Genomic DNA, 24838 nt, shown 5'->3' with positions numbered 1-24838 from the left:
ACTTTGGTATTTGTAGTTATTGTAATGTAGAAAGTCAGTTATTGTAATGAGTAAATCGCGTTATTGTATTGAGATGAAATTCAAATATACTCAAATTTCTATCTTGTGTTTGTTTATCTTGTTTAATTGCATAACTAGTCATTTCATTCAATCAATAATTGAGATTGGTTAATGAAATAGCAAAATCTGAAAAATGAAATAATATATATATATATATATATATATATATATATATATATATATATATATATATATATATATATATATATATATATATATATATATATATATATATATAACAAGGTTAAAAAAACCACTTACTTTCATTATATAACTATTTTGTTTCCAACACATTACATTTAAACATCATCAACAAATTATATCTAAGCATCATCTTAATTACATCTATGCATTTCAAATAATACATCTAACAATAGTAGCATCACAAATATTACATATATTTATCTACAATACAACGTCTAAAATATTTCTTCCAAAGAGAACCGTGTCTTCTTTGTTGTTTCCACGTTTTTTTCCACTCGTATTTCTTCCCAATGAGAACCATGTCTTGCCGATTGATGAGGGTTGAACCAGCAGACAACAAAAGCTCACTGAAAGAAATAAAAATAAAAAGGGGGTAAGTTATAAATAACTTTGCAACTGATATACAATAACCACCTATAAGTATTGAAATAACCGTAAAACAACTATAAAATAACTGGATATTTTAGAGAAGTAAAGTATATATTTTTTTTTTTTTTTGCAAGAAAAGCAAGCCCATATTATTCATCCATTAAGGGAATAAAAGAGGCCAATCTTACAAAGATAACCAACAACACTTCCAAATATATTACTAGCTAAAGGACTCTAGGATTTCATCCTCATACGAAGAATGAAATGCATATAATAATCGTATACTAACTAAGTATTGGACTCGTCTTACAATGTAGTCCTCATTATGTTCAACATCTCGAAAAATACAGGAATTCCGTTCTTCCAGATGCTATAAGGTAAAGCAGTAAGACAGCTTGATATCCGCTGAGCTTTCCAATGGCGTCTAGTCCTTTTACCAGCTAACCAATGCAGTTCCCGTTTCAAACAATCAGTCCTTCCCCTTAGCTTCAGCCATTGCAATAACCTGTGCCAAATTGATGCAGCAAACTGACAACGAAAAAACAAGTGCCGATGAGACTCATTTGACTTTGCCTGAGTAATGCAACGATTAACCATATGCATTCCCCTATGATTTAATTTATCAATGGTAGCTAATTTATACTGCATAGCCAAGACAACCAGGACACTATGCTTAGGAAGAGCAACCCTATTCCACACAGTCTTTTCCAACCTGATTTTATGATCATGATCTCTCAACTGTTTATAGATTAAGCTGAGTTGCAGCTTCCCACCTGCAACACAACGATACAGCAAGGCACGAGCATTGTCAATACCACCAGTCTTTGCTAATAACAGATCTCTGACCTTCAGAATGCTTTTCCAGCTCTCAGAGTGAAAGCTTTTTGTCTGCATTGTCCAAAAGCTTCCATGCTTAATGTTGTAAGTGTGATTCCAAAGAACCCAAGAGCTATCAGCATGAGTCTCAATGGCCCAAATCCACTTACACAGTAAAAATTTATTCCAACCCAAAATCTCCTTAATATTAAACCCACCCTCCACATGAGGTTTGCAGCAAGAACGCCAACTTTTCATTATAAGCTTACGTTGACCCTCCACAGTACCCCATAGAAAATGCCTGCAGAATTTAGTTACCAGTTTGATGACACCTTTAGGGATCAGTAAAGTGGAGCACCAGAATTGTTCCAGTCCAAAGATCACAGTATTTATCAAACTGATTTTGCCAGCATAAGATAACCTATAATTAGCCCAATGATGAAGAGCTTTTTGGATATTATTCAACAGATCTGCAAACATCTCTTTGTTAAGTCTCCCTTCATTTAGGGGCACACCCAAGTACCTGAAGGGGAACTCTCCTTGCACAAATTTTGTCTCCTCAAGTATAGCATGTTGAACCCCTGCAGACACTCCCCCATATATATGTTAGTTTTATCAGGATTTGCATACAACCCAGATAACTGTGCAAACTCCTCCAAAGTCTGAGTAGCAGCCTTGACTGATGGAACATCTCCACGAACAAAGAGCATTAAATCATCTTCAAAGATAAGATGATTTAATCCCAGTCTTCCACACTTAGGATGATAGGATACCTGTGGTTTAGAGTGTATACGTCTGAGTAACCTGTACAGAATCTCCATGCTCATTACAAATAAGAAGGGAGATAAGGGATCCCCTTGTCTCAGGCCACACTCTCCTTTAAAGAAACCAACTGTATCACTCTTAATTTTTAAGCTAAACCAAGTGGAAGTAATACAGTCCATAACCCACTTCTGAAATTGGGGGGGAAAGTTGAAGTGTTTCAACATCTGCTGTATAAAATTCCATTGCAAGGAATCAAAAGCCTTCCTTATATCAACTTTAATCAAGCATCTTGGTGAGACCCCTTGTTGCCCATAACCCTTAACCAAAGATTGAGTGAGCATAATGTTTTCAAATATGCTTTTGCCAGCCACAAAAGCCCCTTGCTCTTTTCCAATGATCTCAGGCAACACTACCTTTAATCTGTCACATAAAATTTTGCTTATTGTTTTATAAAGAACAGTGCAACAAACAATGGGTCTATAATCCATGACAGTATTAACCACTGGCTTTTTAGGGATTAAAGCAAGTAGAGTAGTGTTGGCTTGCTTAGGCAGTGTCCCCTTCTTAAAGAATTCTTGTATAGTTGAGCAAAAATCAGACTTGATGATATCCCAATTAGTCTTAAAGAATTGGGCAGAAAAACCATCCAGCCCAGGACTCTTATGAGACCCCATAGAGAAAAGAGCTTTCCTGATATCCCCTTCAGTAACAGCCCTACACAAAGGATCCCAGTCCTGTTCCTGATGAGTATGTCCCTCAATAATGACATAATCAAAAGCAGCAATGTCTTTTTTCTGACCAAGAAGCCACTAGTAATACTCTACAAAAGCAGCATTCACCTCAGACAATCCCTCCCTATGTGCACCATGAATGTCCTGAATTCTACCATTAAGGCTCTGATGTTTCCTAGCAGCAATTCTAGAAAAGAAATAACTGTTAGGTGCATCATTGAACTTAACATCTTTAATTTTTGCACGTTGTTGAAGTGAGCTTGTTTCAGTTTTCCTGAGAGTGAGATAATTATGTAGCAAGATCTTCTCCTGCTCAATAAGATCAGAATCAAGTGGTTGCTTCTGAAGTTCCATTTGACAATCCTCAAGACACTTATTAGCATCAGAAACCCTCTTAGATAACCCAGAATAGCTTGTCTTATGCAAATCAATAAGATTTTTCCTGACATTCTTTAATTTTGCAAAGAGCTTGAACATGTGGTTTCCTCTAACAGGGAAGTCCCAAGCTTGTTGAACAACTGACTTATAATTTTTGTGTTCTTCCCAACAATTTAGGTAGCTAAATTTCCTTCTTATAACATTTCCATCATGAATATCAACCAATATGGGGGAGTGATCAGATATCCCAGCAGGGAGGATCTGAACATGTGTGGAAGGATAATAAACTAACCAGGAAGGATTAGTTAAGACCCTTTCCAATCTAGACCAAACTCTATCATGAGACTCTCTTTTGTTGGTCCAAGTGTGCTCACTGAAGGAAATGTAGATTCATATACATAAAAACATACTCAAATATGTCTAATTAATTTGTCATAAAATTAAAACGGATCTTATGCATGCAAACAATAAAATAAATAGAGGAGAAATCATGTCCTTACATTGTAGATTTCGGCTATTAGGGCACAAGAGAGATCACCTTTCTCTTCTTGTTCTTGAGCTTTTCCAATGGAAGAACAAAGATCTAAGTGTAAGATCTCTCCCTATGCTTTATACCCAAGGCTTTCACTTAATTTAATTAATATTATTTGATCTAGTATAATATTAATCTTAGTAGAAAAATGGAACCAAAAATTTATAAACTCTTATATATTTTCGGTTTTTTAGAGAGATAATAAGGAGGATTTTAATTCTCTCTAAAACTATATTTTTTTTTTTGGATGAGTGAAATTGGAATGAATACACACTAAAACATTTTAGTGTTATTGGGTAAAATTATAAGAAAAACAATGATGGCATTTGTCTTCTCCAAACCGTGTAAGAGGAGGACATAGGGTGAGCCAATGCATGGTAAGGTTGTTCTTCACAAGGAACAATAGGCTTGCATGGCTAGTTTGCTTTTTAATCATTGTGTTTTCCACTAATCACAAACAACTTATAATTAGCTAAAAACCTTCTAATTTTCGGCCCTTTACATAATATGGTGTCCATATTATTTTTGTCAATTGTCTATATGTTACATGTCACATGTCACATATATTTGTCATGTATTTTTAACATATTAAAAATCAACGTATTAATAAAAATACGTCATATACAAAATTGACTTAGTAATTCATAATTACTCGTACCAAAATATTTTACCGTTTATAAATCGCATTTATAATAATTCATTCAAATCCAATTGTTTCTTTAAACAATAATTTCATCCGAGTAATAATTTGATTACTCAGACCGTATCTCATTTAATCATATTTCAATTTGATACGTAAATTTTACTTCCAAAATCGTCCGTCAATTTTCAAGTAATTTAATTAACTCGCAACATTATACGATTAATTAAATAATCAATTAAGAGTATTGCCCTTTAGGTATGACCTAGGGTCAATCAACTGATCACCACCGTCACACACGATAATAATGTCAAACTCTAGTCACCAATCATTACCGATATATGTTGACCAGTTTGATATAACAATATTACTTCCCAATTGTATTCTTAAAATGAGATTTAATAATGATATTTAAATCATGTAATCGCACTATTGTTGAGGACACATTTCCCAACACTCACAGCCAAAACTGTTAATATCCTCCAAGGTACAATCCAATACACATTTGTTAAAAGCAAGAATCTCAGAAACTGAGGGTGGATTTGGTCCAATTCTTTCACCCATTTCTCTAATAATGTTAAAATCTCCCAGAATAATCCACTGAGTAATAGAACCAGCTAGGCCTCTGAGCTCATCCCATAACCTTTCTCTTTGGCTAGCATCATTACTAGCATAAATGAAGGTAACATAAATCTTTGCTTGAGAAATATGATGTAAAAGCTCAAGGTGAATCAATTGGTCATGTATTTGAGAAGAGAGAACAGTAAATTTCCTATGATCCCAGAAAACCCATATTCTCCCATTGTAATGGTGAGAATAGTTATTTATAATAGAATATAAAGGAAAAGTCCTAGATATAGCAGCAAAATTATTGGATTTAACTCTAGTTTCTAAAAGTCCTAGCACTTCCACTTTATTCTTAGTCATATAGCTCCTAACCTCCATCTGCTTTATTGGGTCATTTAGACCTCTTATATTCCAAGAGGAGATAATCATTTCCCTGGGTCTGGTGGGTCCTCTGCCTGAGGGACCACCAAATTATTATCACCAATACTGCTATCTGTGGGCAATACAGAGAAGCGGTTGCTCACAAGAATCCCAATCTCTTCACTATCAGAAATATCAGTCCCTGCATTAGACAGATTAATAACCTCAACAACAACAGTGTCTTGCTGACCTAGCACATTACATTCTTGACCCTCCTATTTATCATCAGATGGAGAACTAACTACCAAAGCAACAGAAGAGGAGCCTAGTCCAGGACATTCTGAGCTCATCCCTGTAGTGTTAGTAGTGAGTACCTCCCCTGACTTAGGAGGAATATGGCTTAGCATATGGCTTCCTGAGTCCTGACTATTAGTGTTGTGAGGAGTATTAACCTGAACAGGCCTATACTCTTGGACCACCTTATTTTTGTTTTCAGCAAGTTTTTGGTTGATCTTATGAAACTTGCATTTCTCTTGGACATGACCCAATTTCCTGCAGCAGTGACAGTAATAGGGTAGCCATTCATAGATGACCCTTTGCTCCACTTTTCCATGGTATAGAGAAGATAGTGTGACTGATGTAGGCAATGATCCAGCCACATCAACCTCAACCAGGACCCTTGCGAAAGAGAGCTTTGATTTAAATGTAGTAGGCAAATCAGCAAAGAGAGGTTTGCCTACCACCCTTGCCATCTTACTTAGCACCTTCTCTAACCACATAAAATGATCCAAATCAGAGAATAAAACCCAAGCAGGGATAATTGATACACTATCCATTTCCTTAGAAAAAGTGGGTGACCACTACTTCAAAATAAGGGTACCAGAACCCATAGTCCATGGCCCTCCATTTAATATCTCATTCATGTCATCCTCACATAAAAACCTGAAACTGTACCATCCCTTCCTATAATACTGAACAATTGGACGAGTAACAGTGTTCCAGTTTTTCTGAACAAACTCATCCACTTGTTGTATCTTTGGTTTTAATCCCAGAAAATTACCCATAAGAGTGTTCTTCCAAAATTTTATTTCCTCCTCAACATCCTCCTCATCAATCTCAACTGCCTAACAATCCGCACTTTTATCAAATTAGAACATGTAACAACCCGGATTATAAAACAAAGGAGAAACGTAAATAAAATGAATATCAGAGTACGATACTGATAAAAGGGTCAAGGTGGCGGAAACACCTGACCAATCCGGTTCGCTACTAAATCCAAAACAACTAATACATTATTCGAAGGTTCTTAAAACATAAAGCAAACTCCTATTTTATTATTAAGCTCGCTTCGCACATTCCCCAAGCAAGCATCAACAAGTCAGCAACAAGCGTTCAACCTGAACAACCTGAGAAAGGGGTCGACAATTCAGTCGGGAGTAACTAGATGCTCTCCCAGTCATGTTTACAACAATTGAATATAATAAACAATCATTAACAAATGAAATGTAAAACCAGTAAACATGCGAGATCATCTATACTCATGAAAGACCCAACAAAGCTTACCATGACTTATCAATCTTAAATGAATGCAATCATGCAAACCTAGACCATATGCAAGAACTAGACCATGAACACTTACAAGGCTAGTAGAGACAAACGACCCACAACAACCTAAGGCACAAAGCTAGCAATCAAGCATAGCAAACATGGTGACACACAATCCACAGCAACAGAAGGCACAAAGCTAGCAATCAAGCATAGCGAATAGAGCGAACGCCCGTTAGAGCGTATAACCACTGCCTCTAACTTACCAGAGCGTATAACCACTGCCTCTAGCTGACGGAGCGTATAATCACTGCCTTCATCGCTGTGGAGCGTATAACCACTGCCTCCACGGTACTATGTATAGCGTATAACCACTGCCTTGTGGGATTTATCTGTATGCATCCCTTTAATTTTAAGGATTATAACGAAAATTATAATGATGAAACTAGTCATAAATTAAATTGCATAAACAAAATGTAAATGATTAAGAAACAACCTTCGGTCCTAGCAAAAACGGCCTAAGAACAATATCAAAGTTGATATTCGCCTATCAGTTGCACCCAAGACGATATGAGATATGCCCTTAACTTGTTTCTAGAATCGATCCCCGAATTTTTAGTAAATTGCTAGAGTTTTTCTTTTTTTTGTGTTTTTTAGATGAGAGGCAAGAATGAGAATGAAAAATTAGGTTAGAATCATCTCCCTTTTCTCCCCTATAAACCGTGTATATGGAAGATTAGGGTAGATTTCTTCTTCTTCTAATTTTCGGCCCATTTCCGAAATTAGGAGAATTAATTTCTCTTATTTTCGGTTATTCCAAAAATGTAAAAATGTGTTAAATATAAATTGTCATCTAGTGAGGATCGAACCCATAACCTCTTGGTTTGAGTACCCTTACTATTACCACTATGACATATTCATCTTGTTGATATTAAATATAACCGATTACATTTAATTACGAATTAACATATTAATTCGTCCAAGCTAACATTACATACATTTAATTAAATATAACTTATTATATTCAATTTACTTAATTGACGATGATTAATTCGTCTCAACTAATATTATTTAATCTTCATTAAATAATTGTCTCATCAACACATTGACTAACTGTTTAGTCATATAAGGCATCAATGTGATTACATTTCCATAACCACATCTCTCAAACACATCCTATAGGTGTGACCTTTAGGGACCAGTTGATCACCGCCATCTGTATGATAATAACGTCAAACTCTCTAGCAAGCCAACCGTTATTAGGTAATCGTTAATCAACTGATTAAAATACTAAGTATACCCTTGTGAACCGGTAAGAGATTTACAAATGTTATCACACAAATCTGTGGAGGACACAAGCTCCAACAAACTCCCACTTGTCCTCACAAGTGTATGTGCGATAACCGATTCTCATATCCTAAAATTTCTCCCACTCAATGTAAAACAATTTGCAAATCCGTATTCACAAAGGTCGTATTTTACAAGCGATCATCATCAAGAGTGGTTTCCCCGACTAGAGAGTAACTTAACTGATCAACGAATCATCATTCGAGCACGGCCATGCATTTCAGTTACAACTCCTCGAGTGGCCCTGAGAAATAACTATACCTGATAAAGGTTGGATATTTTCCTCAACTCGAATCCTGCAGATGTAAGCACAGTATGAAATGACCCAGAAAAAATCTACTTAGCCTCCAGTTACGGCAGACCGTGAGAAAGAAACCAAAGTCACCCCAAAACTGCCTTAATCTCAAGAAACAGTCGATAGTCAAAAGAATCAACTCTAGGAACACAATGGATGTCCTATCCACGACCTGGCACCGAATGTTTTTAAACATTTAGGACTCCATTACGTTGTCACAAAAATTTGTCCTACGAGGTATCGTTATAATCTCGCATTTGTGATCGATCAGTCAACAGTTTGACTTATGGCTCGTTGAACCCACCATCAATCGACTGCACAATATAATAGCCAGAGTTATCAGCTCTTGTAGGCGATTAGGGACCAAACAAAATATAATGTAATTCAGTTCACTTTGTGGCGTTCAAAGTTGTCAGTACAATCCACATGAAAAACAAAATATTATAATAAAACGATGAAGTTATAAATAGTATATGAAAAAGATAATGTATCAAATTCATAATCAACTAGTACAACTCAGGAACACGTTTAATTCCCATGGAAATAACGTGCCCTTCATGCTTATCAAAATTCAACGGTTTAGTGAGAGGGTCCGCGATGTTATCATCCGTCGCAATCTTGTCAATCACTATCTCTTCTTGCTCCACGTAATCACGGATCAGGTGAGCTTTCCGATGTACATGTCTAGATTTGTTGCTAGACTTTGGCTCCTTAGCCTGAAAGATGGCACCTCTATAATCACAATAGATGGTGATTGGGTCATTCGAACTAGGAACTATCGTAAGTCCTTGTAAGAATTGACGCATCCATATCGCTTCCTTATCTGCTTCCGAGGCGGTATAGTACTCGGATTCAGTGGTAGAATCTGCTACAACACTCTGTTTGGAACTCTTCCAGCTGACCGCAGCACCATTAAGAGTGAAGACGAACCCGAACTGAGATTTTGAATCATCTCGATCCGTTTGGAAGCTAGCATCTGCGTAACCGATTGCGCATAGCTTAGTATCACCTCCATAAGTCAATACCCTATCCTTAGTCCTCCGTAGGTACTTGAGGATATTTTTAACAGCTATCCAGTGTGTTTCACCTGGATTCTTTTGGTACCGACTCGTCATACTCAATGCATATGCCACGTCTGGACGTGTGCATATCATGGCATACATGATTGATCCTATTGTAGATGCATAAGGAACACGACTCATGCGCTCAATCCCTTCAGGCGTCGTGGGTGACTGAGACTTGCTCAACTGCATCCCAGACGTCAAAGGTTCCCCTTCTTGGAGTTGGTCATGCTGAACTTCTCAAGAATATTATCCAAATAAGACTCCTGACTAAGTGATAACGTCCGTCGTGATCTATCTCGGTAGATACGGATTCCCAAAATGCGTTGTGCCTCACCCAGATCTTTTATCTGGAAATGGTTCTTTAACCATTCTTTAACCGAAGATAGGAGAGGAATGTTATTCCCAATCAAGAGTATGTCATCGACATACAATATCAAGAATATAATCTTGCTCCCACTCGACTTGATATATAAGCATGGTTCCTCGACCAATCGAGTGAAACCATACTCTTTTATCACTTGGTCGAAACGATGATTCCAACTCCGAGAAGCTTGCTTATGTCCATAAATGGAACGCTTAAGCTTGCAAACTTTCTTAGGATGTTCAGGATCTATGAAACCTTCGGGTTGCACCATGTACAACTCTTCCTCCAAATAACCGTTTAAGAAGGCGGTTTTCACATCCATTTGCCAAATTTCATAGTCATGAAATGCGGCAATCGCTAAGATTATCCGAATGGAACGTAGCATGACTACAGGTGCAAAAATCTCATCATAATGCAATCCGTGCACTTGAGTGAAACCTTTTGCCACTAGTCGTGCCTTATAGGTATCTGGTTGCGCGTCTACAGAACGCTTTATTTTGTAAAGCCATTTGCACTGTAGAGGTTTTACCTTATTAGGTAAATCAACTAGATCCCATACGTCATTCTCATACATGGAGTCCATCTCGGATTGCATGGCTTCGAGCCATAGCTTTGAGTCGGAACAGGCCATAGCACCTTTATAGGTAGCGGGTTCATTACTCTCTAGGGCTTGCTTGGATTGAGGGTAATAGGAGGGGAATGAATAGGGGAGTAATATGTGAGGTGTATTTCCCATGTTTGGTATGCAGGTAATTATTCACCTCCTGGAATTATTACCCTTGTGTAGGGGTAATACATTACACACCCTCCCCCCTGGGTAATGATTAATGGAGTAAAAGATCTACCCAGTAATCATTACTCTTATGCCAAACATATCATCAAGGAACTCATTACCCCACTAATTAATTTCCCTAGTAATTATCGCCCAATAAAACTTACCCCCTTAATAATTCCATGGATTCCAGGCAAGCCCCTAGGAGTAAAACCTCATTCTCCTCGACCATACCAATGTATCTGTCCGGAGGATGAGAGACTCTACCCGACCTCCTAGGTTCCTCGGGAATGTTAACCGTATCATTAGTTGGAGGAACAACTTCCTCCATCTGTTCCTTGGTTGTTGGTTCTGGAATCTCCGACAGCTCGAAGGTTCTATTACTTGTCTTGTTCTCGAGAAATTCTTTCTCTAAGAACGTTGCACTAGCCGCAACAAAAACTCGATGTTCGGTAGGCGAATAGAAGTAATGACCAAATGTTCCTTTTGGATAACCTATAAGGTATGTCTTGACCGATCGCGGGCTGAGTTTATCCTCGTGTCTCCACTTGACATAAGCCTCGCAGCCCCAAACCCGAATAAAGGACAAGTTAGGTACCGTTCCCTTCCCCATTTCATATGGAGTCTTGTCGACAGCTTTAGTCGGACTTCGGTTAAGTATAAGAGCGGTGACAAAGAGCAAAACCCCATAATGAATCGGGCACTACCGTGTGACTCATCATGGATCGAACCATATCAAGTAAGGTTCGATTTCTCCGTTCGGACACACCATTTAATTGAGGTGTTCAGGTGGAGTTAAGCGCAAAACGATTCCACAGTCTTTAAGGTGTTGATCAAACTCATTTGAAAGATATTCGCCACCCCGATCTGAACGGAGTGCTTTAACCTTTCTACCCAGTTGGTTTTCAACCCTGTTCTGGTATTCCTTGAATTTTTCAAAGGACTCACTTTTATGCTTCATTAAGTAGACATATCCATATCTACTCAAATCGTCCGTGAAAGTGATAAAATATCTATAGCCATCTCTAGCGGTAATTGACATAGGTCCACAAACATCAGTATATATGAGTCCTAATAGGTCACTAGCGCGCATTCCAACACCTTTAAAGGAAATTCGAGTCATTTTGCCAATGAGACATGATTCACACGTGCCATATGTAGAAAATTCAAATGTGGTAATAGTCCCATTATCGACAAGTTTCTTTACGCGTTTCTCATTTAGGTGTCCCATTCGACAATGCCATAGATAGGTTTGATCTTTGTCACCAACCTTTAATTTCTTATTATTCATGTGTAATACTTCCGTGGTTTGATCTAAGATGTAAATTCCATTCATGGAAACCGCTTTACCATAAATCATTTCATTGAAAGAGAAAATACAGCTATTATCCTTTATTAAAAATGAAAATCCGTCTTTATCAAATACGGAAACTGAAATAATTTTCTTAGACAAACTGGGTACATAGTAACAGTTATTTAAAAATAACTCAAAACCACTAGGGAGTTGGATTACATATGTTCCCTTCGAGACAGCAGCAACTCTGGCTTCATTCCCGACTCGCAGGTCCACATCACCCTTTCCGAGAGGTATGATGTTTCTTAGGCCCTGCAAATGATTACACAGATGAGAACCACAACCAGTATCAAGTACCCAAGTTCCGAAACTTGCATAAGATGACATACCAACAGGAACGACGCGGCCTGCTTTGATGTCCTCACGGTAGACGGGACAGTTCCTCCTCCAATGTCCAGTCTTGTGACAATGGTGGCACTCAATGTCACCGCCCTTGCTCTTTACCTTGCCCTGTGATCGGAGCCATTTAGTTCACAAATTAAGTAATTGTGGTCGTTGGTCAATAGTCGATACAAAACACAATTTATACTTCACAAACAACTCTACAAATTAGTAAAGAGGCAAGTAAAGGTCGGATCCCAATGGACGGGTATTGAAAACGAAGATTTCTATTGCTACTAGTGGTGTCTAGGGGTGTCACAAGTTGGGTTGATGTAGAAGGTTACTAAACTAAAATAGCAATGAAAATAAACTAACAAGGTAAATGGAATAAGGGTGTAAACAATTGATTAAAAGCACTAGGGTGTCATGGGTTCATAGGGGATTCATGGGATATGATCATACAAACATGTTCTCAATTTATAAGCAAGCAATTATTGTTGTGATGGATTGAGTTGGGTTATATCTTACAATCCTAGGAAAGTTTGGGTCCCGGAGCCGAATCACATAGATTGTACAACACCTACAAGTCGACTTAATCTTTCCTACTTAACACATGCATGATCTAACAAGACTCGAGTTGGGTTATGTCTTACAAGTCAAGTTGAAGAGATAGTAGATGATAATAAATGCAAGGATTCATAGGCTTAGCATTTCATCAAACATAACATGTGCATGTATTAAGATCAAAACAAGCAAGCAAATAAGATATGAAAGCATATTGATTTAAGCATGAATCATCCCCATGTTGGTTTCCCCTAATCACCCATTAAACCCTAGCTAAGAGACTACTCACTCATTATCATATTGATCATGCTAGAAAGGTTGTCAATCATACTAACATAATGAAACATGATGAATAAATGAAAGTAATTAGCAATAATTAAAAAGGGATTAAGAGATTATACCTACTAATGATTCCAATAATAAAGCAAGAATAATAGAAGTACTTGAATCCTAGATTGAGAGGTTGTCAATCTCCCAATAATAACCCAAATGATCTTCAATTACCCAAAATAAAGTAAGAACAAGAGAGAGATTAAGGAACTAAAACTTGGATTAAAACTTGATTAATATTTGATTACAATATTGAAGAGAGATTTGATTGATATTAACTACACTAATTATTGATTAGAAGAACATGCCCCTCTAATTAGACTAATGGGGTATTTATAGTGAAAATTAGGGAGGATGCATTAGGGTTAACTAAGGGTTAAACTAGTAATTACACTTTTTAAGTTGAGCAAGGAGACTCCGGTATTCAATGAGAGAAGGGCGTCTCCATTTTGTAACTTGAAGGACGAAACCATGTTTGATCTTGTGATCCGAGCGGATGGAGGTCGAGACGGACGGATGGGGCATGGACGATCCGAGCGGATCAAGGCAGAAGACGCTCGGATTGGGCCTGGGGCATCCGAGCGGATCCTGGGTAAGGACGCTCGGATTGAGCTGGGCGGACGGACGGATCATGGATGATCCGTTCGGATTCTTCTACAGCGTCATTCCTTCTTCTTTTCTTTCCTTTTCTTCATAGAATCCTTGGGGATTTCCTTGGGGACTCAAGGATCCTTTCTCAACATTGATCTTCTACTTAGCTATGTACAAAGGCCTTCTAGTCTTGTCTCTCCTTGATGCTTGGTCATTGAATACGATCCATTTAGCCTCGTTTTGCCATGAAAATGCAAGATTCTTACTCCTTTCCTACCAAGGGATCAAAATCTCAAAGAATATGCAAAACAAAGATCTAAAGATAAGAAATGACCCAAATAGGCACTAAAAAGCATAGAAACAATGGTAATTCGGGGGCTAAATATGCGCCAATTATGGTCGCATCAAATATCCCCAAACCGAACCTTTGCTCGTCCCGAGTAAAGAGGTGACAAAGACTAGGACCAAAACTAACCTAACCTAATAATAATAGCCGATATGAGACAATTAGCGGGTCTCACTCCGCCCCTTCAACTCACAACAAGACAACCATGAGGTAGGATGCCTTCTTGCAAGGCAAGGTGGGTCTTGCCAAAATGGCGACACATCCAAACATTAAGCACACAAAATCAAGTAATGGATGCATCTACAAAAGAATAGCCACTTTCCTCATCTAAGTGGCGGAAATTATCTACAAGGGAAGCAATTCGAGGGTACACAATCCTTCATAGATGCAATTTGTTCAAACTACTAAGCCTAGAAGGATACCAATAAATCACCTCCAAAAGGTGTCAAGCTAGGGTACCTTTGTCCTCAATCGTTAAATGCTTTTGTCAAGAGTAGACTCCCTATGGTGTTAGAAACACTGGAGGATCGCGGAATTCCCCCTCTTGCCTAGACAAGAAGAAGGGTCGTCCCCTCTCTACCATGCACAAAAATGGATATGATGGATAAAGGGATCGATAGTATTTGAGTTTCACTTTGGGAGTTTGCTTTTGTTTTTGTTTTCCCCCCAAATTTCTTTGGCATTTGACATTTGAGAACACTTTCTTTGCCATTTCTTTTTGATTTTTGACATTTCAATACTTGACAACTTTTTGCATTTTTGAACATTTCCAAAGTCACCCCAATTAGTAACGAGGGTGCCTTGTATTTGAAGCTTTAGGAGTTCTATTTTTGCTCCTCTTTTCATTTGATGCATTTTTGCAAACTTTCTTTCACTTTTCATTTCTTTGAACTCAAATCAATTTCTTTTTGTGCCCATTCCCTTTGATGACAAAAATGTGGTAGAACATGGATGATGGATAGAAGTATGCATGGTTTCAAGGGTCACCTTGGAATAAACGGTAGCCAAGGAGTTATCACACCACAAGGTACTCTTGACTCGGCCTTAAACCATGGGTCAAAGGATACTAGCATGACACATCCTAGGGTGTTTTACAAGCATTCTAACAAGCAAAGTCTTAAGAATAAAAAGCATCTACTAGGGCCTATATACACTTGTCAAGCTTCCGAAGTAGACGGTTTCGCAAAATTTTTCTAACATGCAAACTACATGCCATGATGCAACTAACATATAAACATCCTAATGCAAATGATTCTACCAACTAATATGACATATAAACTAAATGCAAGTCCTAAGTTCACATTGTTTTACCGCATCAATCAAAATAAAGCCACATAGTCATTAACATAAAGAGGAAAAAGGAGATTGGAAAGATCATACCATGCGGTCTTCAATATCCTCATGTCTCGGATGTGGCGTAGTCAATCAAAGTGAACAAGGATGAAACAAACATAATATATACAAGACAATATATACAAAGGAGAATGAACTTGTTTTTGGATTTTTCAATTTTCAAATTTTTATGATTTTTGAAATTTTTCAATTTTTATGGGTTTTTGAATAGAAGTTAAGTGTTAGAATTCCCATCCCCACACTAATATGGGCATTGTCCTCAATGGCCAAAATGATGGAAATTATGCAAGAGTGATGCATGATTTCTATGCTAAATGCAATTCTACACTAAGCTATTCTACATGATGCATGTTGTTTTGTTATGACGGAGAGGATAATTTAGATTACCTCCCGTTGCGTATGCATCAACTTCCCCAAACCAAGTAAGACACTATTGCTAATGTCGAGACATGGGGGAGTTCATGCACATGCTATGCTATGCATGAGACTAGATTGTCATTTTGGATTTTCAAAAATGGGAACAATAAAGAACACCTCAAGGGAACCGAGGTGTGAGTCCTTTGATGTTGCTAGGACTCAACTAACCAATGATCAAAATGAAGTAAAGTACAAAGAGATATAGACAAACCGTGGGAGAGTAGGAGTCTCCAAGGCTAGTCTTCCATCATACTATCATTATCACCACTTCCCTCATGAGAAGTGGTCTCATTGCCACTTTCCTTGGCACTTTCTTCATTGCTTTCCTCATCATCATCTTCACCATCTTCACCATCCCTTTCTTCATCTCCGCTTGCTTCTTCCTCAATATTATCATCAATCTCCTCATCATTTCCAACAACCTCATTATCTTCCACCACATCCCTTGATGCACCCGGGAACAAAGCTTCTCTATCCGCCCAACTAGGCAAAGGACAAGATGGATCAAGGAGTCCTTGCCTAGCTAAATGTAGGAGGGGAGGATATTGAGCTAGATAAGCATTCTTCCGGTCTTCATAAGCTTGCTTGTGCATGGCTCTCATAAGAAGAGTTACATAGTCTTTCCCAATTTCAATTCCTTCCGGCGTAAACTCTTCATAGTCATAGGGGTAAGGTGGTATGATAATGGAAGAGGAGGGGGCCTCATGGTCACCCTTTTGTTGTTGAATGATGTACTCGGCTTCTTTGGTTAGGGGAAGTAAATAGTTGGTCCGGTGGACACTAAGACGGCAAATCTTTGCGGGTAAAGTGAATGAACGAGCCTCACTAGTAAGCCACCCATACTTGGTATCAAGGGAATTGTGAACAACCCACTTAAACTTGTTAATCAAGGTGGACATATCAATGAGATGGCCACCATCCTTAGCCTTGTACTTGCTATCCTTATTGAAATTAGGATCAAAGTGCTTGGCTAGGACCGTGACAAGGCCGCCATTAACAATAACGGTCGTACCCTTCTTCCCACTATCTACATGAAGCCATCTATCAACCAATAGCCTCAAACAATTGTAAGGCTTGGTGTAACTTCTTCCAATATTCAAGGTTGATTCAAGGAGAATAAAATCGAGCCCCGTGAAATGATTGGTGTCTCTTCTAGCAATTATGGTATTTCCCACAACTTTGTGCCAAACTCTTATGCCCGGATGATGGACCAAGAGAGCACGACAAGCATGAAAATCTTCATATTTCTTCCCGGAGATTGCCTCCCAAAGAGGCGCGGGATCGTACTTACCATATTGCTTATAGAATTTATGTTCATCGCTAAGACCCAAAATTGCACCCAATTCCGGAAAGGAAATGCGTCTACTAGTGTTAGCTAGACGAAACTCAATATTTTCTCTATTCTCAACCTTTGTCACTTTCAAGGAACTTAAGAATTCCAAGACAAGGGAGGGGTATGTTACTTCTTTCATTTCAAACAATTTCTTCAAACCCATGGCATTGAAAAAGACTCTTGTTTGTTCAAGGACACCTAGCTTCTCTAAGGTTTTTTCACATATGAACTTGGTGGATTGAATTTGTTTCATAGCAAACTTGACAAAAGAATTTCTATGGTCATCGGAAATGAAAGTTACCTCCGGATAATGCAAGAGTTGATTAATTACCGGAGTAGAAGGTGATGCTTCCATAGAAATTTCTCGAGGTTGTTCCACTACCAAGCTTGGTGTTGACACCACCATTGCCAAAGCTTTCTTTGTTTGTAGAGCTTTTTGCCTTTGAGAGAGAGCCTTTGCTTTTGGTGCCTTTGTTGCCTTTGTTGCTCCCTTTGTTCTTGCCATTTGATGAACAAACCAAGTAGAGAATCAAAAATCTTCAATTTGTAGAATGCCCAAATCGATTTTGAAAGTGAAAGGCTTTGCCTTTATGAGAGCAAAAATCGACTCAAAGGGTGAAGATTTTGTGCTTGGTTTTGATTTTTCTTGAAGATGGAGTGATTAATTTGATGTTTGAAGGGTGGTTTGATTTTGTTTTGGTGATTTTGTTGAGGGTTTTTGTGTTTGAGATGGAGAGGATGAGGGTTTTGGTGTTATGGGTAGTGTTTATGAATGAATGAATGAATGAAGGTGGGGGGTATTTAAAGAAACGAAAATCTCGAAGATGCAGGCACGATCCGTGCGGATTAGGCGCAATCCGCTCGGATTTTCAAGCTTCAAAATTTAAAAATCCCGCCTAAAGACGGGCGTCTCCTGGGGAAATCCGGACGGATTTTTATTGAGGGACGGGCGTCTCTTGGGAAATCCGGTCGGATTCTCATCCAGAGATTTTTCTTGTTTTTCTTCAGCTTCAAGACGGGCGGATTTTACCAGAGACGGACGGATCCTGGGAGACGGGCGTCTTTCCAGAAATCCGCTCGGATTCCTTAAATGACAGGAATTCTTCAATTTTTGCACAGCCCAAGACGGGCGTCTTCTCACCGGACGCTCGGATCCTCTGCAGACGGGCGGATTCTCCAGAATCCGCTCGGATTCTTCCTTGATTACACGGATCCTTGCGCAAACCCATTCCTTAACATTCTTTCTTTCTTTCTTTCTTTTCTTGTGTTCTTCATTGTGGGGGCACTACTAAGGCGTGAATAGCCTAGGCAATTGCCATCCCCACACTAAGGTAAATCACTACACATCAATTAAAATCATTAGTCCCTCCCTCACTTCTCTCTTTTCATGACAATTATTTTGATCAAGGTAAATAAAATCCAAAAATGACAAAAATGCAATGCAAAAATTAAATGTAAGTTAGGGAGTTAGAAATATTTACAAGTGGTGGTTTAGGGAGGACTCCACCAAACTCTCATTCTTGATGAGATGTCAAGGAGGCATGTTCAAGGTGTTGTTGATGTTGCTCAACACCTCGAAGAAGTAATTAAAAGCTTGTTCGTTGTTATGGTAGAGGTTCTCAATAGACCGTGGTTCTTGTTGTTGATCATGATCGATGGCATGCCCAATGTAGGGATTAAAGATCCCTTTAAATTCGTCGTCCCAAAGACCACAAACTTCATTGAGTTGATCATTGAAAATCTCTTGCTTGGATGGAGACAACTCTCCCAAATTCTTCTTTTGGCTAATGAGGCCATCTTCTTCTTCCTTGGTTGATTTTGATGAGCTATGCAAGCTCTCCTTGTCACAATTCACTTGTTCTTTGAATGGAGCATCTTCAACTTTCTTCCTCCATTGGAGTTCCGATCTCTTCTTCTCATCTTTCCGGCTATAATGATCAATCATGAAACATGGCTCATGCAAACGAGGAGCTCTCATGGTCTTGTCAAGATTAAAAGTTATGCTTTCATCTCCCACTTCTAGAGTGAGCTCTCCATGCTTCACATCAATCACCGCACCCGCGGTGTGTAGGAAAGGTCTTCCTAAGATGATTGGAATGTTGGAATCTTCCTCCATATCAACAATGACAAAGTCCACCGGGATGAAAAACTTCCCAATTCGCACGGGGACATCTTCCCATATCCCTAGCGGTGTCTTCGTCGATCTATCGGCCATTTGAAGAGTGATATTGGTACATTTAAGCTCTCCCATTCCCAACCTTTTACTCACCGAGTACGGCATGACACTCACACTAGCCCCTAGATCACATAAGGCTTTGTTGATCGTTGTGTCGCCAATGGTACACGGTATTGAGAAGCTTCCGGATCCTTTAACTTTGGAGGTGAACTCCCTTGAAGTATGGCACTACTCACCTTAGTGAAGGCGATAGTCTCAAGTTTCCGGATCGACTTCTTCTTTGTGAGGATATCTTTCATGTACTTTGCATAGGCCGGAACGTGATTGATTAATTCCGTGAAAGGAATTGAGACTTCTAAGTTCTTCACAATTTCCATGAACTTTCCAAGTTGATCATCAAATTTGGGCTTGACTTGACGACTTGGAAAAGGAAGTCTAATCACAATGGGCTCCTTTTCTTTGGCTTTATCTTCATTTTTCTTTGAACTTTCTTCTTTTGATGATTCCCCTTCTTTGGGACCTTGCACCACAACTTCATTCTCACTAGCTCTCACAACTTCATCCTCAACTTGCTCCTTCGGTGCTTCATACCTTGTACCACTTCTCAAGTGAATGGCACTAACCGTTTCATGTCTAGGGGGATTACCTTGAGGTGGTAATTGCCCCTTTTGTCTTTGTGAGCTTGAAGATGCTAGTTGGGTCAATTGTGTTTCCAACATCTTGGTGTGAGCTAGAATGTTGTTGATGGTGGTATCCTTCGCTTGGCTATCCTTTTGCATTTGGGTGAAGAATTCTTGTTGATTCTTTTGCATTTGAAGGACCGCTTTTTGGACATCAAAACTTTGGTCATTGTGGTGATTGTATGGATTTTGATTTTGGTAACCTTGGTTTTGATTGAAAAAGGGTCTTTGGTTTTGATTTCTCATGGGTGGTGGAGTGTATGTTGTTTGAGGGTTTTGAACATTTTGGCTTTTGTATGAGAGATTTGGGTGGAACTTGGTATTTTCATTGTAAAAATTTGAATAAGGGGTACCGCTTTTGTAAGCTTGGAAAGCATTGACTTGCTCGGTTGTTCCCCTACATTCACTTTGATCATGACCTAAGGTTCCACAATTCTCACATATCCCACTTGGGATTGATGAGGATGCCGTCATGGCATTGACATGATGTTTTGATTTTGAGTTTTCCTCAAGTCTAGCCATAGCTTGTTCAAACTTCAAGTTGATAGTGTCAATGTGAGCACTAAGTTGAGCACCCAATTGAGTAACGGTGTCCACTTCATACTTTCCTCTAGTAGCCTTGCGAGGCCTACTATATTGCGAATTATGGACCGCCATTTCCTCAATCTTGTTCCATGTTTGATTGTCATCAACTTCGGTGAACATTCCATTTGATCCCATATTGAGAATGTTCCTTGAATCTTCATATAAACCATTCCAAAATTGTTGCACTAAAAACCATTCGCTAAGTCCATGGTGAGGACATGAGCGACAAACACCTTTGAACCGCTCCCAAGCTTCATACAAAGATTCTTCATCCCTTTGTTTAAAACTCGTGATTTGAGCTCTTAGCATATTGGTCTTTTCGGGTGGGTAGAATTTTTTGTAGAAAGCGAGAGCTAACTTCTTCCAAGAATCTATTCCAAGGGTGGCCTTATCAAGGCCCTTCAACCATTGCTTTGCGGTTCCGATTAACGAAAAAGGAAATAAGACCCATCTAATTTGGTCTTGAGTCACGCCCGTTTGAGAGATAGCATCACAATAATCGCAAAAGGTTTCCATATGAGAATGAGGGTCCTCACTTGGCATGCCCCCGAATTGGCTCCTCTCAACTAGTTGGATGAAGGCGGACTTGGCAATAAAATTTCCGGTAAGATGTTGTGGGGTAGGAGTACCGTTTGGTAAATTCTCCTCGGTGGGTGTAGAGTGGGACGAAAATTTAGGCATTGTAGGTGGATTTTGTGTGGTATTGTTTAATGGGTTCTCTTCTCCTTCTATTGCGAAAGGATTGACAAACTCACTAGTGGGTTGAACAACTTCACCAACACCTCCCAAATTCCTCCTAACAAGTCTCCTATTATTCGTCAAGGTTCTTTCGATTTCACGGTCAAAAGGTAACAAATCTCTTTGTAACCTTCTAGACATGCAAAATATCAAACAACTAGAAAACAATTAGAACAAACCTTGAGGAGTTTTACTTCCCCAAGGTGAAAAAAGACACAACTAAAAACAATAAAAGAAATCTAAAATCAATTAAACACCGTCCCCAAGAACGGCGCCATTTTTGATCGGAGCCATTTAGTTCACAAATTAAGTAATTGTGGTCGTTGGTCAATGGTCGATACAAAACACAATTTATACTTCACAAACAACTCTACAAATTAGTAAAGAGGCAAGTAAAGGTCGGATCCCAAGGGACGGGTATTGAAAACGAAGATTTCTATTGCTACTAGTGGTGTCTAGGGGTGTCACAAGTTGGGTTGATGTAGAAGGTTACTAAACTAAAATAGCAATGAAAATAAACTAACAAGGTAAATGGAATAAGGGTGTAAACAATTGATTAAAAGCACTAGGGTGTCATGGGTTCATAGGGGATTCATGGGATATGATCATACAAACATGTTCTCAATTTATAAGCAAGCAATTATTGTTGTGATGGATTGAGTTGGGTTATATCTTACAATCCTAGGAAAGTTTGGGTCCGGAGCCGAATCACATAGATTGTACAACACCTACAAGTCGACTTAATCTTTCCTACTTAACACATGCATGATCTAACAAGACTCGAGTTGGGTTATGTCTTACAAGTCAAGTTGAAGAGATAGTAGATGATAATAAATGCAAGGATTCATAGGCTTAGCATTTCATCAAACATAACATGTGCATGTATTAAGATCAAAACAAGCAAGCAAATAAGATATGAAAGCATATTGATTTAAGCATGAATCATCCCCATGTTGGTTTCCCTTAATCACCCATTAAACCCTAGCTAAGAGACTACTCACTCATTATCATATTGATCATGCTAGAAAGGTTGTCAATCATACTAACATAATGAAACATGATGAATAAATGAAAGTAATTAGCAATAATTAAAAAGGGATTAAGAGATTATACCTACTAATGATTCCAATAATAAAGCAAGAATAATAGAAGTACTTGAATCCTAGATTGAGAGGTTGTCAATCTCCCAATAATAACCCAAATGATCTTCAATTACCCAAAATAAAGTAAGAACAAGAGAGAGATTAAGGAACTAAAACTTGGATTAAAACTTGATTAATATTTGATTACAATATTGAAGAGAGATTTGATTGATATTAACTACACTAATTATTGATTAGAAGAACATGCCCCTCTAATTAGACTAATGGGGTATTTATAGTGAAAATTAGGGAGGATGCATTAGGGTTAACTAAGGGTTAAACTAGTAATTACACTTTTAAGTTGAGCAAGGAGACTCCGGTATTCAATGAGAGAAGGGCGTCTCCATTTTGTAACTTGAAGGACGAAACCATGTCATCGTGATCCGAGCGGATGGAGGTCGAGACGGACGGATGGGGCATGGACGATCCGAGCGGATCAAGGCGTAAGACGCTCGGATTGGGCCTGGGGGATCCGAGCGGATCTGGGGTAGGACGCTCGGATTGAGTGGCGGACGGACGGATCATGGATGATCCGTTCGGATTCTTCTACAGCGTCATTCCTTCTTCTTTTCTTTCCTTTTCTTCATAGAATCCTTGGGGATTTCCTTGGGGACTCAAGGATCCTTTCTCAACATTGATCTTCTACTTAGCTATGTACAAAGGCCTTCTAGTCTTGTCTCTCCTTGATGCTTGGTCATTGAATACGATCCATTTAGCCTCGTTTTGCCATGAAAATGCAAGATTCTTACTCCTTTCCTACCAAGGGATCAAAATCTCAAAGAATATGCAAAACAAAGATCTAAAGATAAGAAATGACCCAAATAGGCACTAAAAAGCATAGAAACAATGGTAATTCGGGGGCTAAATATGCGCCAATTATGGTCGCATCACCCTGTGAGCCACTAGTCTCACCGGGCCCACTCTTACCGTTTCTTGGCTTCTTGAATTTTGGCTTGCCTACAGCTAGGTCGCCTGGAGCTTTGCCCTTACCTTTACCCTTGTTGGAAATCGTGAGAACATCCTGCTTCATGCTCCCACTCAATTTCATGTCCTTCTCGGTCTGTACGAGAAGGGAGTGTAGCTCATGAGGACTCTTTTTCAAGTCATGCATGTAGTAGTTCGCCCGGAAAAGGGCAAAACCATCGTGAAGAGAATGAAGCATTCGGTCAATGACAATGCTCTCACTGATTTTGCAATCAAGTGCCTCCAACTTCTCGACATTCTCAATCATGTTAAGAATGTGTAGGCTAACCGGTTGGCCCTTATGGAGTTTCGCATCAAAGAAGTGACAGGTATGCTCATAAGTAACGATCCTCAGTGCTTTTGAGAACTTGTTAGTGAGCGTGGTGAAAATATTGTTCGCACCTTGGGCAATGAAGCGTCTCTGCAAATTAGTTTCCATTGCAAAGATGAGTACGTTCTTTATCGCACCCGCTTCCATAACGAAATCACTATAAGCAAGTGACTCGTTAACTCCCGCATTGGGGCCTGGATTTACCGGTATTGGCTCAGTTAAGTACTTGAGTTTACCGTCAGCAATGGCGGCATTCCGTAGTGCTGCCTCCCAGTCCGCAAAGTTGGACCCATCATTTTTCAGTCGCGTGTACTGATTCATGTTGTCCATAAAAACTTCCAGCCAGGACTCGCGTCCAAGTGTGGCACTAGGCATTGGGATTTCGTTATTTCCAGCCATTTGTTGTAAAAGTAAAATAAACGTGTTCTACACTGCGAAAAGAAGAATAAATAATAAGCATGTGCATCGATTTTAATTTAAGTCTAATGAACTAGTGTCATAACGCGAAGACTCAAAACATTTATACAATTGACCTTCCTCAAGAATTATATAAATGAGCCCAAGACTCAATTATCTGTAAATTGATAAGCCAACCTTTTGGCTAATTCTACTGTTAGAATTCCTGGTCGATAAATTTATGTAAATTCTATCTTTAGTCCATCATAATCACGAGAAACTCTTCGGACCATAATGTTGAGATAAACTAAGTCAACACAAACTACTTACCCAACGTAGAAGGGGTCATATTATGCCTACCGACGAAGAAGGGATTCATAGTTGTTTGCCCTTATAAAGACTAATCTCA

At 38.8% G+C, this 24838-nt stretch overlaps 2 protein-coding genes and 1 non-coding gene across 3 annotated transcripts; 1 reads left to right on the top strand and 2 right to left on the bottom strand.

Moving 5' to 3' along the window:
* Positions 1-939: 939 nt before the first annotated feature.
* LOC141640992 (uncharacterized) lies at positions 940-1929 on the bottom strand. Its single transcript, XM_074449670.1, has one exon. It carries the CDS (start codon positions 1927-1929, stop codon positions 940-942), a length of 990 nt encoding a protein of 329 aa, XP_074305771.1.
* A 23-nt stretch (positions 1930-1952) lies between these two features.
* On the bottom strand, positions 1953-5491 carry LOC141640991 (uncharacterized). Its single transcript, XM_074449669.1, has 3 exons — positions 4997-5491; positions 3054-3584; positions 1953-3008 (listed from the first exon to the last, which is right to left on the bottom strand). The coding sequence occupies exons 1-3, from the start codon at positions 5489-5491 to the stop codon at positions 1953-1955; spliced, it is 2082 nt and encodes a 693-aa protein (XP_074305770.1).
* A 15570-nt stretch (positions 5492-21061) lies between these two features.
* On the top strand, positions 21062-21168 carry LOC141645590 (small nucleolar RNA R71). Its single transcript, XR_012545068.1, has one exon. It is a non-coding gene; the product is annotated as a small nucleolar RNA R71 (small nucleolar RNA).
* Positions 21169-24838: the final 3670 nt, after the last annotated feature.

The sequence above is a fragment of the Silene latifolia genome, chromosome 2, assembly GCF_048544455.1.
Source record: "Silene latifolia isolate original U9 population chromosome 2, ASM4854445v1, whole genome shotgun sequence".
Taxonomy (NCBI): Eukaryota; Viridiplantae; Streptophyta; class Magnoliopsida; order Caryophyllales; family Caryophyllaceae; genus Silene; species Silene latifolia.
This window is presented reverse-complemented; position numbering and strand designations above follow the sequence as displayed.

Bases quoted from the DNA above. Each gene is read 5' to 3' on its own strand.
- LOC141640991 (XM_074449669.1), bottom strand. From the start codon at position 5,491: ATGATTATCTCCTCTTGGAATATAAGAGGTCTAAATGACCCAATAAAG. The intron at 3,585-4,996 runs GTATTGGATTGT...ACACATGTTCAG, and splicing joins TTCTTGCTTTTAACAAATGT to ATCCTCCCTGCTGGGATATC. The intron at 3,009-3,053 runs GTGAATGCTGCT...CTTCTTGGTCAG, and splicing joins ATAGGGAGGGATTGTCTGAG to AAAAAAGACATTGCTGCTTT.
- LOC141640992 (XM_074449670.1), bottom strand. From the start codon at position 1,929: ATGTTTGCAGATCTGTTGAATAATATCCAAAAAGCTCTTCATCATTGG.